Below are 12,580 nucleotides of genomic sequence, written 5' to 3' on the forward strand. Positions count from 1 at the left end.
ATACGCATTCTGTCAGACGATAAACGACCTTCCGCAATCGTAGTGTCGCACATTCGACGTACGTCAGCAGGTCGAGGAGACTTTTTACAATGAAAATCACAATTGTATTTAATAAATAGCGTCTCATTTGATTCTTATCGCAGAACGTACTTTTCGATCGAGCATGACTTACGCTTTGTATAAATTGAGATAAAGAGAAATGTAATAAAAATCAATAGGATCTCGAGGTAAATTGCACGCGTGTGATTTTCGGTCAGATAACGATTCGATCTCTGGTGAAACGTTTTATCGTTATTAAAACTTTTTATCCTACATTTCGATGCATCGCGTTTTATTCGCGCGCGCGCGCGCGCGCGCGTTAATTCTTCGCCGTGGCGCAATCTTCCGTTATCAGCCGAGGCCTTGAAATTTCACACGACAACATCTCAATTGACCGCGCGTTTGGTCAGTCGATGTTATCGTTAGCGCATAATCTATTTTGATACAATGCGCGATATCGCCGAGAGCGAAAACTCCAAATGAGAAAAACGAGCGGTAACGCGTGCACTTAAAACACAATTCTTCATCGCACTCGCTCGTCGCGAATATCCTATCTGGGATCGACATTCGACCAGCTTGCGTCGAATGATCAATAAAACATATAGTTAAGTAGAATAAATAGAATAAATAGGATTTCAACGATGTTGATCGCGAGCTTCGAGTTATCGCGATGTAAACTATTTCTGGCTGTGTTTCGTACTCTCCAATTATTATCGCGATCTGGAAAGTTCCATATCCGAGATCGAGAGGTGACGCGTCTCTTGTCTGACGTATATTGTCTATGAGCTGAAAGTGCATAAATAATATATAGTGTTGTGTCTTATCGGATCAAGAGCCAATTATAGCTTCCCGCGTCATGTCAGGAACGTGACGATCTGCCGCTTCTGGGGGGAGGGGGATCGCTCGTCGTGAAGCGTAAAGCTCGCGATTCGGGAATCGTAGACTCACGTTTCTCCCAGTAATACTACTTCAGGGTCAACGCGTTGATCGCGGTGCCGATTTTCATTGATTGCACAGAAGCTGAAGTGGTGGTCAAACTACTAAAGATAAAGAAAAGAAACGTACTTGGACACGCATATATTTTTTATTTCGTTTCATCGACACTCCAGTTCAACCAGTTTTTTTTACGACGCCAATTTTGAGGCGAATCTCGGCCGATTACAATTGACCATTTTATTTTTATTTTCCATTAGCGCGGCTTAATTACCTCTTCTACGTGGGTAATGATATGTACATATTCCTGAAAGAAAAAGCGGGAGAGTTGAGCGGCGAAGTCATCGATGCCGAAAATCGGATGCCCGGAATAGTCGAGCGTGCAATTTATTTTCCGAGCTCGTCACTACTTCGAGCTCCTTTTTGTCTTTATTCTAACATCCTCCAAGACTAAAAGGCCTTCCAAGACCTACTGGAATCGAGTGTTTCTCGGGCTCTCAGTCTTCCCAACGATTTTTGCAATCGGTTATACGTTCCCGCGGACTGCATCCGTTTCTCTTCATGTCGAAGTAATATCCCCAGGGGCACTCGTACAAACGTTTCTTTCCGCCTTCGCACTTGTAGAACAATCTGCAGTCGCACTCATGGCGCCACGGGTGCTCAGGGGTGGGATACGGGCAGTCGCCAGGACCAGGAGGCTCGCCCCCGCCGTTGCAACCGGCTTTGTCCGGGTGTTCGCACTTCCGACGTTTCGGGCTGAAGTGAAGACCGTCATCGCACTTTCGCAACACCTGATCGTCCCTTCGACACTTGTAGTACTTGGTGCAGTCGCACTCGTGAGGTATGAACTCGCCCTCCCAGCTGCACTTAGGCGGTGGCTTCTTCCTCTTGCAGTCCGAATCTTCGATCTTGACGCAACCCTGACGCCTCTTGCTAAAGTACAAACCGTCTGCGCATTCGCGCAAGATCTTGTCGCCCTTCACGCACTCGTAGAACATGGCGCAATTGCATTGATGAGGCAGCAAGAGACCATCGCTGCCCCACGGACATTCGTCGTCTCCTGGAGGTGGACGCGTAGGTCGCGTAGGTCGCGTAGGTCGCGTGGGTCGTGTGTGGTTCCTTGTATACCGTGTGTGCCATGTGGGCTCCGTGGGTCTTGTGTATCGTGTGTGCCAGGTCGGCTCTGTGGGTCTGGTGCGTCGTGTGTGCCAGGTCGGCTCTGTGGGTCTGGTGCGTCGTGTGTGCCAGGTCGGCTCTGTGGGTCTGGTGCGTCGTGTGCGCCAGGTCGGCTCCGTATGCCATGTGGGCTCTGGGCCGCGCGATGACGATCGACAACCCGCATCATCGGGCCAATCGCAGACCTGAAGCCGTGGGTTGAAGTGCAATCGGTCACCTCTGTCGTTCATGTAAGGACATCGTCGCAGGATCTTCTTGCCTCCTTGGCACATGTAGAACTTTGTGCAGTCGTACTCGTGCGCGAGGTGGATCGTAGTGTCCTTCGGGTCCTTGGCTGGACACTTTCTGGGGATTTTCGACGATCCGTGCTCTTCCTCGTCTGAAATAGGTTCTTCCTCCATTCCTTCGCGTTCTTTCCATTCCTCCGCAGAATCCTGGTCCTCGCAGCCAGCGTCACCTGGCCAGTCGCAAACTCGGCGACGCGGGTTAAAGTGCAGTCGGTCGCCTTCGTCGTTCATGTATGGGCAGTCTTGTACAATTTTCTCACTCCCGACGCACATGTAGAACTTTGTGCAATCGTGACCATGCGGAATAAGGATCGTGTTGTTGCCAGGGTTTCCAGCAGGACATTCAGCAGCACTTACCGTGAGCGCTACCCTCTCGTGATTTTCCATCAAAGCAAATTTGTCCTCCGTCCCTACGGCTTGTTCTTCGTCAAAGTTCCTGTGCTTGCAACCAGCTTTCCATGGCCAGTCGCAGACTTGAAGGCGCGGATTGAAGTGCAGCCTGTCACCCTTCTTGTTCATGTAGGGGCATTGTCGCAGGATCTTCTTGCCGCCTTGGCACATGTAGAACTTTGTGCAATCGTACTCGTGCGCCAGGTGGATCGTGGTATCCTTCGGGTCCTTGGCTGGGCATTTCGTGGGAATTCTGTCGAATTCCTCCTCCTCCCCCTCCGCGGCGATCACGCTCCATGACGCCAGGAAGACGATGGCGGTGACGACCAGGTATATCCCTGTTCCGCATGTAAAAAACAAGAAAATTAGTCGCAATTACTTGATTGAAAGTTGATGAACAGGTGTTGGAGTCGTTGGGTGGCGGTTTATCTATCAGAAGGAATAGGAGACTCGTTCCTGCGGCCGCCAATCGCTATCCCCGAAGGCAGGCACCCCCCAGTCGATGCGAGTCCGACATAACCCCCACACGTCACCCCTATGACTTGCGGGTACCCATAAGGGGTACCCACCTGGGTGATCAAAAAAAAAATAAAGGTGTTGGAGTCGTTGGAAAAGTTACTCGTGCATCTGAGTGGCGTCCTGCGACATCGCTCAATCGCTCACGATCACGATCGCGTCGTAATTAGGGATACTTAGGCGTCTCAATACTCACCCTTCATCGTCCCTCACCTACTCCCGAACGTGGAAGAGAGAAAATGTACGTCGTACGTCCTGTCGACTGCGCGATTCCGTCCGCGACATGCGTGAGTGCGTAATTTGACCAGAATGGTCAAGCAATGGCAGCTTTTATAAAAATGCATCGCGTTATCGCGATGCGCGGATTATGATATCTGACTGTAACGAATTTTCCTTGTCCTTGTCCGGAAGACAATAATCAATCAAGTTTCGCGACAGAATTTTGTCGCTGTCCACAGCAATCTTTCCGGATCGTGTACTATCGATCGCAAGCCGTTTTGACGTATGCGAATAAGCAGCAGGAGTTTCGGGCGTTGCGATTTAACCCTCAAAGGCTGGATGAAATTTCGCCCCATGCGAATTTCGTTTCGTTCTCATTAAATGTTAAATTATCCGCTGCGAACAATAACTTCTCTACGTTTCATCTAATACTCAATAATAACAAGACATTTAATTGCATTTAATTGACTGTTTTTATTTTTAAAACAAAAAATATACACACACCGGGATGAAATATACGCCCGTGACAGCATTTTCGTGATTCTCTTCGATACGGTAGCTTTCAACGATTAACAAACATCATTCGCTCGATTCGTCACGCGGAACGTATTTTTAATCGAGCGCGGCTTATATCTATCATCGATAAAGAGAGGCGTAATAAATTCAACGAGATCACAGGCCGAATTGCGTGCGTGCGATTTTCGGCTAGATAACAATCCGGATCGGCGCGGAACGTTTTATCGTTATTAAAGCTTTCCGAGTTATATTTTTCGCCTATCGCGCTCGGTGCGAGCTCGCACGCGCGCGAATCCTTCGACGCAGCGCGATCTTCCGTTATCAGTCGGGGCCTTGAAATGTCGCGTGATAACATCTCAATTGACCGCGCCTTCGGTCACGACGCTATCGCGATGCGTAATCTGCATCGATGCAATGCGAGCGATATCGACGGAAGCGGAAAGTTAAAGCGGAAAAGCGAGCGGTACTCGCTCGCGCGCGTGTTTGAAAAAAATCCGCACCGCCGCCCGGCGCGAACGCGTCAGCCGGCGATGCTTTATCGGCGCGCTCTCGTGATTTTTTCTCGTTTCCGAGCTGTTTAGTGATTACCTCTCTCGCGAAGCGAAGATATCACCGGGCGATTAGCTCGCGTATATACGGAAGTACAGTTGCGACGCGCGTGATAACCGCGTGTCGCGTGTGACGCTCCGATGCAAATGCACGTGCGGTGCGTGTAATTACGCGTGCGTCGCGCATCGCGTACGAATATCCGGCGGACTCGATCCGCGCGATAACCCAAGGAGGAGCGTAAATAATACGCGTGAGCTCAGTCGCGAAATAATGCGTGCGATCGCCCGCCTTATCGTGCCTCAACGTCGCCGTCGCTGACGCGCGTGTTTTTCGTATCTCCGGATCGACGCTCGACTAATCCCGCGGTGCAACGTCCACCAGCCCCCGCCCCGGGCGACCGATCAAGCATGCAGTTAAGTGGGATAAATAGGACCTCGACGATGGCGGTCGCGAGTTCCGACTTCTTCTTCCTCCGCACGTCGCAGCGTACGCGTATTTCAAGTCCCTCCGGAGGAATCCCGATTAGAAATTTATCCCATGGTCCTGATCAGGTTAACCTCATTTGGACATCAGGTCCCAATAAGGTCCCAATACTATCGGGTCCTAGTAAGTCATGTAACGCAGCGTGGATGTCAGGACCTTAGTAAGGATTCATAGTCAGATCCTTATTGAGTTACCTTATGGAATCCTTATTACGTTTATCTTTTTTTCAAATTATGGCTCCTGATTACTCGCCACGGCTATATTGGATGATGACATTAGAGGTGAGAAATAACACGCTGAAAATTCTTTCATGTCATTTCCAAATAAAAGGATATTTGCATGAAATAATATTTTAGGTCGCCTGAGCATACTTGTAAAACGTTTCGGAAAAGAAACATAAAATGAATATCATAAGATCATGAAGTGTCACAAGGTGACAAGACATAAAGTAGTGTTAAAGAGAAAAGTTGCATGTCACGTTAATTTTACAACTATTTATTGACTGCTAAAGAAAGGATAGTTTCTATAGTATTTTACAAATATATTCAAGTGATCTGAAGTGTTTCTTTCAATGCAAACATCTTTATATTTGGAAATGACACCGAAAAATTATTTTGTTAAAACTTGATAATGCAAATCATATTACGTACAATGAATAAGATCCCGACAAGGACCTGATTAACTGAACCATATTATATCATACACTAGGTTGATACATCAAGGTCCTAATGTGGACCCGATCATTATAACCTTATAAAGGTCTTCCTTACTCATTTGTCGTTAGGACATTATAAGGACTGACTTACTTAGGATTACCTTTCATTCACTCTATTAGGTCCTATCAATGGCTGCGTTCAGTAGAACAAAACGATCAGTGAGCGCTTAGTGATCATCGTCTGTGATTGGAGCATTCTTTTAGATTCTTCACAGACCCAGAAGTATTTACCAATCAGGAGCGAGAATCACCAAGCGCTCACTGATCACTTTGTTCTGCTGAACGCAGTCAATGTTAGGTGAACCTGATCAAAATTTCTAGTCAGGACGTGGATTGCGCAAAGGTTCAAGTGCAAGCCTTGCAAGGCTCCTCTCACGTCTCTCCGGCAGTTTCGCGGAAATCCGCGAGAGAACAAGGTCGCGCGCGCGCGCGCGCGCGCGAGCGCGCTCGCTGATAGATTTTCATCTCGCAGTCGTCTCCGGCCGCGTGATAAATTCACGCGCGGGCGCGATGCGTCGTCTCTCGCCGTGGCGTTTTGTTGCTACCGCCGTATATCGCCGTAGCTCGGCCGCGCGCGCTGGCGTAACTAACAAATGACACGCGTGTCCGAGCTATCCGCGCGTGTACGCCGCGTTCGCGCAGAGGCAGGCGGATACATGGGCGAAGTACATTAATCAAGCAGTATGATACGCGTCCTTAACCCTTCCTCCGCCCTTCCGTCCCCCTGCGCCGTCCTGACGCACGTCCGTCCGCGCTCCGGTCCAAACGAATTCATGGCCAGGGCTAGCACGCAGACGGAGCTGACGTTTTCGCAGGCTGCTCGTCCGTCGGCTTTTCGCCGAGCCTTCGCACCTGATAACTCGCACGAGTCGCGCCTCCGATTAATTATAGGTCCGATTCGTTGTCCCTTGCTTACTCCGAATCGCCAAAGCTGAACGTAATTCGTATATAACGTTTAAACGATTATGTACTCGCAGTTCCTAATTTTCCGGAGCAATTAGTTATGCTTAATGCGTCTCTTGATGAGACGCGCGATATGCGCAACTTGATGACGGTGCGGCAATTTTCTGAGCGCGCGTCGTCCGCGGTGAAAAATTAGCGATCGGCGGCCGATTTTCCAACTCGATCGATTCTACTCTGTGCGTGACTCAATGGGGTGGCCCGATATATCTAGAGTTGTCGTTGTCTCGTCCGATTACTCGAGGACCGTTGCATCCGGAGCAAGAAGCGGAGGAGAGACTCGGCACGCGCGAGCAAATTCGTCACGGTCCTCCGGAGAGTCGCGTCTAAAGCCGATTTCGCCGGCGCGGAGCGTCGCGATCGGCGCAGCTGAAATTTGCCGTGCGCGCGCGCGCCTCGTCCGCGTCGGGGGCTGAAAAATAAAGCGATCGATTCGCGGCGGTTTGCCGGTACGGCAGATAACGCGCATGCCGCGGCGCGGCGCGGCGCGAGGGTGGATGCGCGGCGTGTTTCTCTCGTCTCGATTCATTATTCCGCCTTCATGAATATATCGCGCTATCGTCTTCCGCGCTCGCGCGCAGCTCCGTTTTCAATTTTCTCCTCGTCGCCGTCCTACGAGCGTGACGATACATACACACGCCGTACGCCGCGCCGCCGCGCTCGGCCGCGCATATATGTGCCCACACGTAGACGCCGCGTCGCGTATACACACACACACACACACACACTTACACGTAACACCGCTCGACGCATGAATTTGCGCGCGCGTAGCTCGCGAATGCGTACGCGGAGCTGGTTGCGGCACGTCGCCGTCGCGCGTAGTCGCTCATACATAAGCGCTCGCGCACGCGCGCATGCATATGTACGCATCTACACCTACACGCACACACACACACACAGACACGAGGTATATACGAGCGCGAACGCGAGCGAAAGGCATATATATGTACGCTACGTACCGGGCGGCTGTATGTACGAGCTCGCGAGGCTCGTACATACATAGTGGAGAGCACAGGCGGGCTGGTTGCGGATAATTCAGGCAATCAGCGTAATGTTGCGGCGGTGAGGACCCTCCAGCCCTCACTACGTATATAATACGGTACCTACCTACGTACCTACCTACCTACCTAGCTACCTACCAACCAACCAACCAACCGTCGGTCGGCTTCTAGATACGCGCGCCGTGGACCGGGTATGTACCGGCGCGGCCCGCCGGCCGGCAATCCCGCTTATGTACGCGGAGAGGAAGAGAGAGAGAGGGTGGGAGGGGGAGAGAGAGAGAGAGAGACAGTCTACGCGAGAGTTAGGTAATAGCCACGCATGCCTACGGAATTGTAACGGGTGACCCGCGGTGTACCGTCGCGAGATCGGATTCCAGGGACTGCCACCCGGTTGCGGCCTCACGGTCACCTGCGCCGGGGGCGACCTCCCCCCTCCCGCGCGCGCGCGCGCGCGCGCGACTGCGTCGCAGTCTGGAGCTGCCGACGCGCAGCCGGAAGTCGCGGGAATTCGCGAGAAAGCCACTCGTCGCGTCCTCGTGAGAGATCTCATGCTGCCTTCGACGGCGGTGGTCCGTTTGGCGCTGAGTTAATATTCTGCGTCTGTCGGCCGGTTTTCGTTCCGTCTAATCTATACAGCCTACGCCGAGTGGCCGGTAGGTTGAGAAGCTTCGAGCGCGAAATGGTGTGTCTCCCGCCATCTAGAGACCGACTTTGGATCAACGGATCGCGAAGATAACGGCGTAGCAGTAATCAGCGATGTGACTGCGGAGCTGAAGTGACGTCCGACGTCACACAGCGCGCTTCGCCGGAGCATTCCCGAGAAACACTATTATCTCTTTTATATCTCTTATCTCTGTCGGTTAATGAAAAAGTGATATCGTCTCGGCTGCCGCCGCAGCCGATTACCGCGCAAGCTCACGATCGCGGGCGTTTCATGCTCTCCTAATCCCGCCGGAAGAAACTTGAGAAAAGCGTTGCGCGTCGCGACGCGAAGCGCGACAGCTCGAATCGTGTCGATCGGTCGCGATCGATGTTCGCGTCGAATGCAACGCTTGCAACGAATCGACGGGGTAGCGCGCGCGGACGGGGTGGTTTCGAATCGCCACCGAGGTGGTGGACCAAGGACAGGCCCCGAGAGTGACAATGCATCGAGTACTCTCGAAATGTCCTGGCGCAGGATGCGCGCACTCTCCCGCCCGTCTCGCCCGTCTCGCCCATGTCGATCGTTGACGTTTGCGTGCTGCGCGTCTCCTCCTCATCCCTCCCTCCCTCCCTGCCGAGTGTCTCTTAGTCCCACCGCCCTGCAGCCCCGTCCGCTGGTCCATTGTGATTGATGATAATTTGCCATTTCGATTCCAGATTCCAGATTCTCATTGTCGCCGGCCGCCTACGCCTCCCTGCACGTCCTGTCCAGGTATGTAATATGACTCAGAGATGAAGATGTAAAAATTAAAAACTTACACTTTCGGATACATGCGTTTAAAGTGCGCGCGCGAGTTATCTAGATAATCTCGCTGATTCGCGCTCCGATAAGCTCCTGATTGGCTTAATGTCGCGGCGAAGTTAGTCCAGCAGAGGTCACGCTTACTTCTCGAACACGTTCAGTGCTGAGAGGTCGTCCGCCTGTTTTCTGTTGTTTTCAGGAAATTTTTAAGAGTCTAACGATTATCAGTGTTGAAAACAGATGCAACTGAAAGTTTCGGAGAGCGATGCTTAAAAGACAAGAATGAAATTACCGTATATTATTTTCCGTCCTAAAATCACGCATTAATCCATTTTATTCGAGGAGAACAGAGCGTTAACGGGCAAGACGATATGACAAATTTCGCGTTTCACCGAAAATTCCCGTGAGACGTCTGACGTCACGAGGATTTACGCGACGAAATGTCGTACGAGGCCGATTCGCGACTTCGCCTCGCGAATCGGCCGCACAAGTTGACAATCGGTGATCGCTCGAGCGACGTGTCTGACCGCTGCTTCCTCTCGAGCCCGTTTCCCCATGAGCGCGATAAAATCCGTCGCGCTTCTCGCTCCGTCGCCGTCGTCTCGTAGAACAGCGGGCTCTAGTATCTCATCTTTCCAGCGAGCTTTCCGTGAAATCGGATAGGCTAGACTTACTAGCGTGCGCCCGCGCGAGGAACGTTATGCGGATTACGTCGGTGTCTCGAGTGTCGCTCGCGGTAATTTTACCGCGGGAACGACGGGATTTTACCGGCAGGCTCCGATTTTCTCCCCCCTCCCTCCGCACCCCCGCGATAACAACGAAATTGCGATCGATTCGCGAGGCAGCGCAGGTACGGAGCGCGTGCCGTGACGAGGAGAATCACGCGCGAGCGAAACGCGCGCCGTCGCGATCGATATCGTCGCGCTCTCAGAGGCTCTCGCTCCTTCTTTTTCTTCTCCCCGTGACTTTGACGGCGAGTCGCAAAACTAAGATGAACGACGCCGGTCGACGTCGTCGTCGTCGTCGACGGTTTTCGAGCTCTTACGGCGATAGAGACCCGAGGAGACTTGCGCGAGGCGCAAGTTTCCAGGGAGTCGATAAGTGACGAAATTTTATATTTTTCGCTCGATACACCGCGAGAAATTTATCTCGGGGGACGTCCCGAAATACCGAGATGCCGGCGGGCCGGCATCGTTTCGAAATTAAGAATCTCCGAGTATCGATCCCCTCAGCGTCGTCGTCTTCCTTTCTCTCTCTCTCTCTCTCTCTCTCTCTCTCTCTCTCTCTCTCCTCTCTCTCTCTCTCTCTCTCTCTCTCTCTCCCTTGCGAGAGGGGCAGACATCGCGGCGGCGGTTCACGGACAGCGAATCGCGGCCATGCTGTACAAGCGTCGCTCGTCCTCCGGAAAACCGGAGGAGGATTTAAACACTCGTAGTGGCGGCGCTTAATTTTTCCTCCTGCCGGGATTTTATCGTCTTATCGCGGTCGGAGATCTCCCCGCTGTCTCTCTATCTCCCGGCCCCCTTTCTGCTCTGCTAATTTCCCCGAGCGGAATCGAGAAAGTGAGAGAGAGAGAGAGAGAGAGAGAGAGAGAGAGAGAAAGAGGGGGGGGAGGAGTGAGAGAGGAGAAATAAGCGATCCGCGTGCGCTGATAGTCAGAAAAGCCGTGGAACGAGCAAAAGTTTCATGTCTCTCTGTGTTCGCAAAGATGGTAAAGCTGTTTCTTCGTCCCGAGCACCGCCACCACCGCCGTCACCCGGTGGCCCTGCCACGCGGAGTCATGGGTTCCGCGGTCCCACCATCCGCAACACCCCTTTATCCCTCGTACGCGCTTGTGATTTCTTTCCGAGCGGTCTGGCTGCGCTTTTCAAAGGACTCAAAATTACTTTCTGGATAAGCTGGATTAGAGTTTGCTCTCGTGCCGCATCCCAGATTAGACTGCCAACGACGACGACGGCGACGACGACGACGACGACGGTGTCGGCGATGTCGACGTACCAGCAGTTCCGTTTCTTCGATCCTTGTTTCCTCCGGCGGGAAGTTTTCGCGCCACGAGAACGGCTCAAGTTTCGCGAAAGAACGAACGAGCGAGAGAAAGAAAAAGAGAGAGAGAGAGAGAGAGAGAGAGAGAGAGAGAGAGAATATTTCCGCGATAACGACCGACAATCGCATCGACGCCCATCCTGAAGGATCGATGGGTCCCCGAAATTACCCTTAATTTGCGAATTCGAGTCATCGTGTCGATTGCATGTCATCACCCGCAGCCCGTCGCGCGTCTGCGCACCTCGACATCGTTGTCGCCGTCGTTTCGTTCGCCCGTGGTGATTCGCGGCTTCGTTCATTCTACGGCGACCTCGAGGCCCGCCACTTTCAGGGCGAATCTGGCACGCGGAGAGAGTCCGCCTGATCCGAACTCGCGCATTGGTAGGCAGAGCGTAGGGCAAACTTTAAGAGGGTTGCTTTTGTCGAGACGTTCGCTACCCTTTAAACCGCCTCCTGTCCTCACCCACACCCCCTGCCCGTCCTCTACCCCGGGAACCCGCGTATCTCGTCCCGCCCTCGCGCGACTTTCCTCTCTCTCTCTCTCTGTCCTTCTTTCCCCTTTGCACCCTTGGGAAACCGGCTCGCTCGTTCTCTCACTCCTTTCCTTTCTCTCTCTCTCTCTCTCTCTCTCTCTCTCCCATTCTCTCTCTCTCTCTCTCTCTTTCTCTCCCATTCTCTCTCTCTCTCTCTCTCTCTCTTTCTCATCCCCTCGCCGATGGCTGAGTTCTCGCCGCCGTCTTCACCGCCGCGCTCCTCGACGAAGCCTGATGGCGAAACCTAGGAGACCAGATTAGAAGGGGCGAAACCCGCGCGTCGACGCCGGGTACTTTCGTGATTTCCACTCCGGGCTCGTATCTCGCGCGCGTACTACGTACTACACCCTTCGGCCGCCGCTACTTCGAGGAAACAATGGCGCAGGTGAAGGTGGTGAGAAAGAGAGAGGAAGAGTGGGAGGGAGAGAATCCCTCGCGTTCATGAAACGGTGGAAGACTGATCGAACTTGAAATAGCCGCCGGTCGGCCGGCCGACCGAGGCCCGACGTTTACTCGCGCGACCGGCTAATTGTGTGTGAGAAACTTGCGTGGCTCGAAGAAATGGTCGAAGTAGAGAAAATGAGGAATACAGAGAGAGAGAGAGAGAGAGAGAGAGAGAGAGAGAGAGAGAGAGAGAGAGAGAGAGGCGAAAGGGAAGGGGAGGAAAGCGAAGCGCGAGACGTTGATTTTTAATGAAAATGTGTGTCGGTAGTGGGCGAAAATTGCGGGATCCGTTTAAAACCAATGTAACGACGAAGCTGGATAATGTATAACGA

General features: G+C 52.4%; 2 protein-coding genes across 2 annotated transcripts in view; one reads left to right on the forward strand and one right to left on the reverse strand.

The window, feature by feature from the left end:
* The window catches only part of LOC112588206 (uncharacterized), a 262,479-nt gene that overhangs the window by 165,144 nt on the left and 84,755 nt on the right, over window positions 1-12,580 (forward strand). The window contains exon 4 of the mRNA XM_025297210.1: window positions 9,144-9,198. Coding sequence (XP_025152995.1) covers window positions 9,144-9,198 — 55 coding nt within the window. The remainder of the gene's footprint in view (window positions 1-9,143; window positions 9,199-12,580) is intronic.
* Window positions 1,086-3,659, reverse strand: LOC105191314 (uncharacterized). The gene is made up of 2 exons (XM_019845122.2): window positions 3,538-3,659; window positions 1,086-3,163 (listed from the first exon to the last, which is right to left on the reverse strand). The coding sequence occupies exons 1-2, from the start codon at window positions 3,542-3,544 to the stop codon at window positions 1,470-1,472; spliced, it is 1,701 nt and encodes a 566-aa protein (XP_019700681.2). The 5' UTR covers window positions 3,545-3,659; the 3' UTR covers window positions 1,086-1,469.

Source organism: Harpegnathos saltator, unplaced genomic scaffold (assembly GCF_003227715.2).
Source record: "Harpegnathos saltator strain DR-91 unplaced genomic scaffold, Hsal_v8.6 scaffold173, whole genome shotgun sequence".
In the NCBI taxonomy this organism is placed as follows: Eukaryota; Metazoa; Arthropoda; class Insecta; order Hymenoptera; family Formicidae; genus Harpegnathos; species Harpegnathos saltator.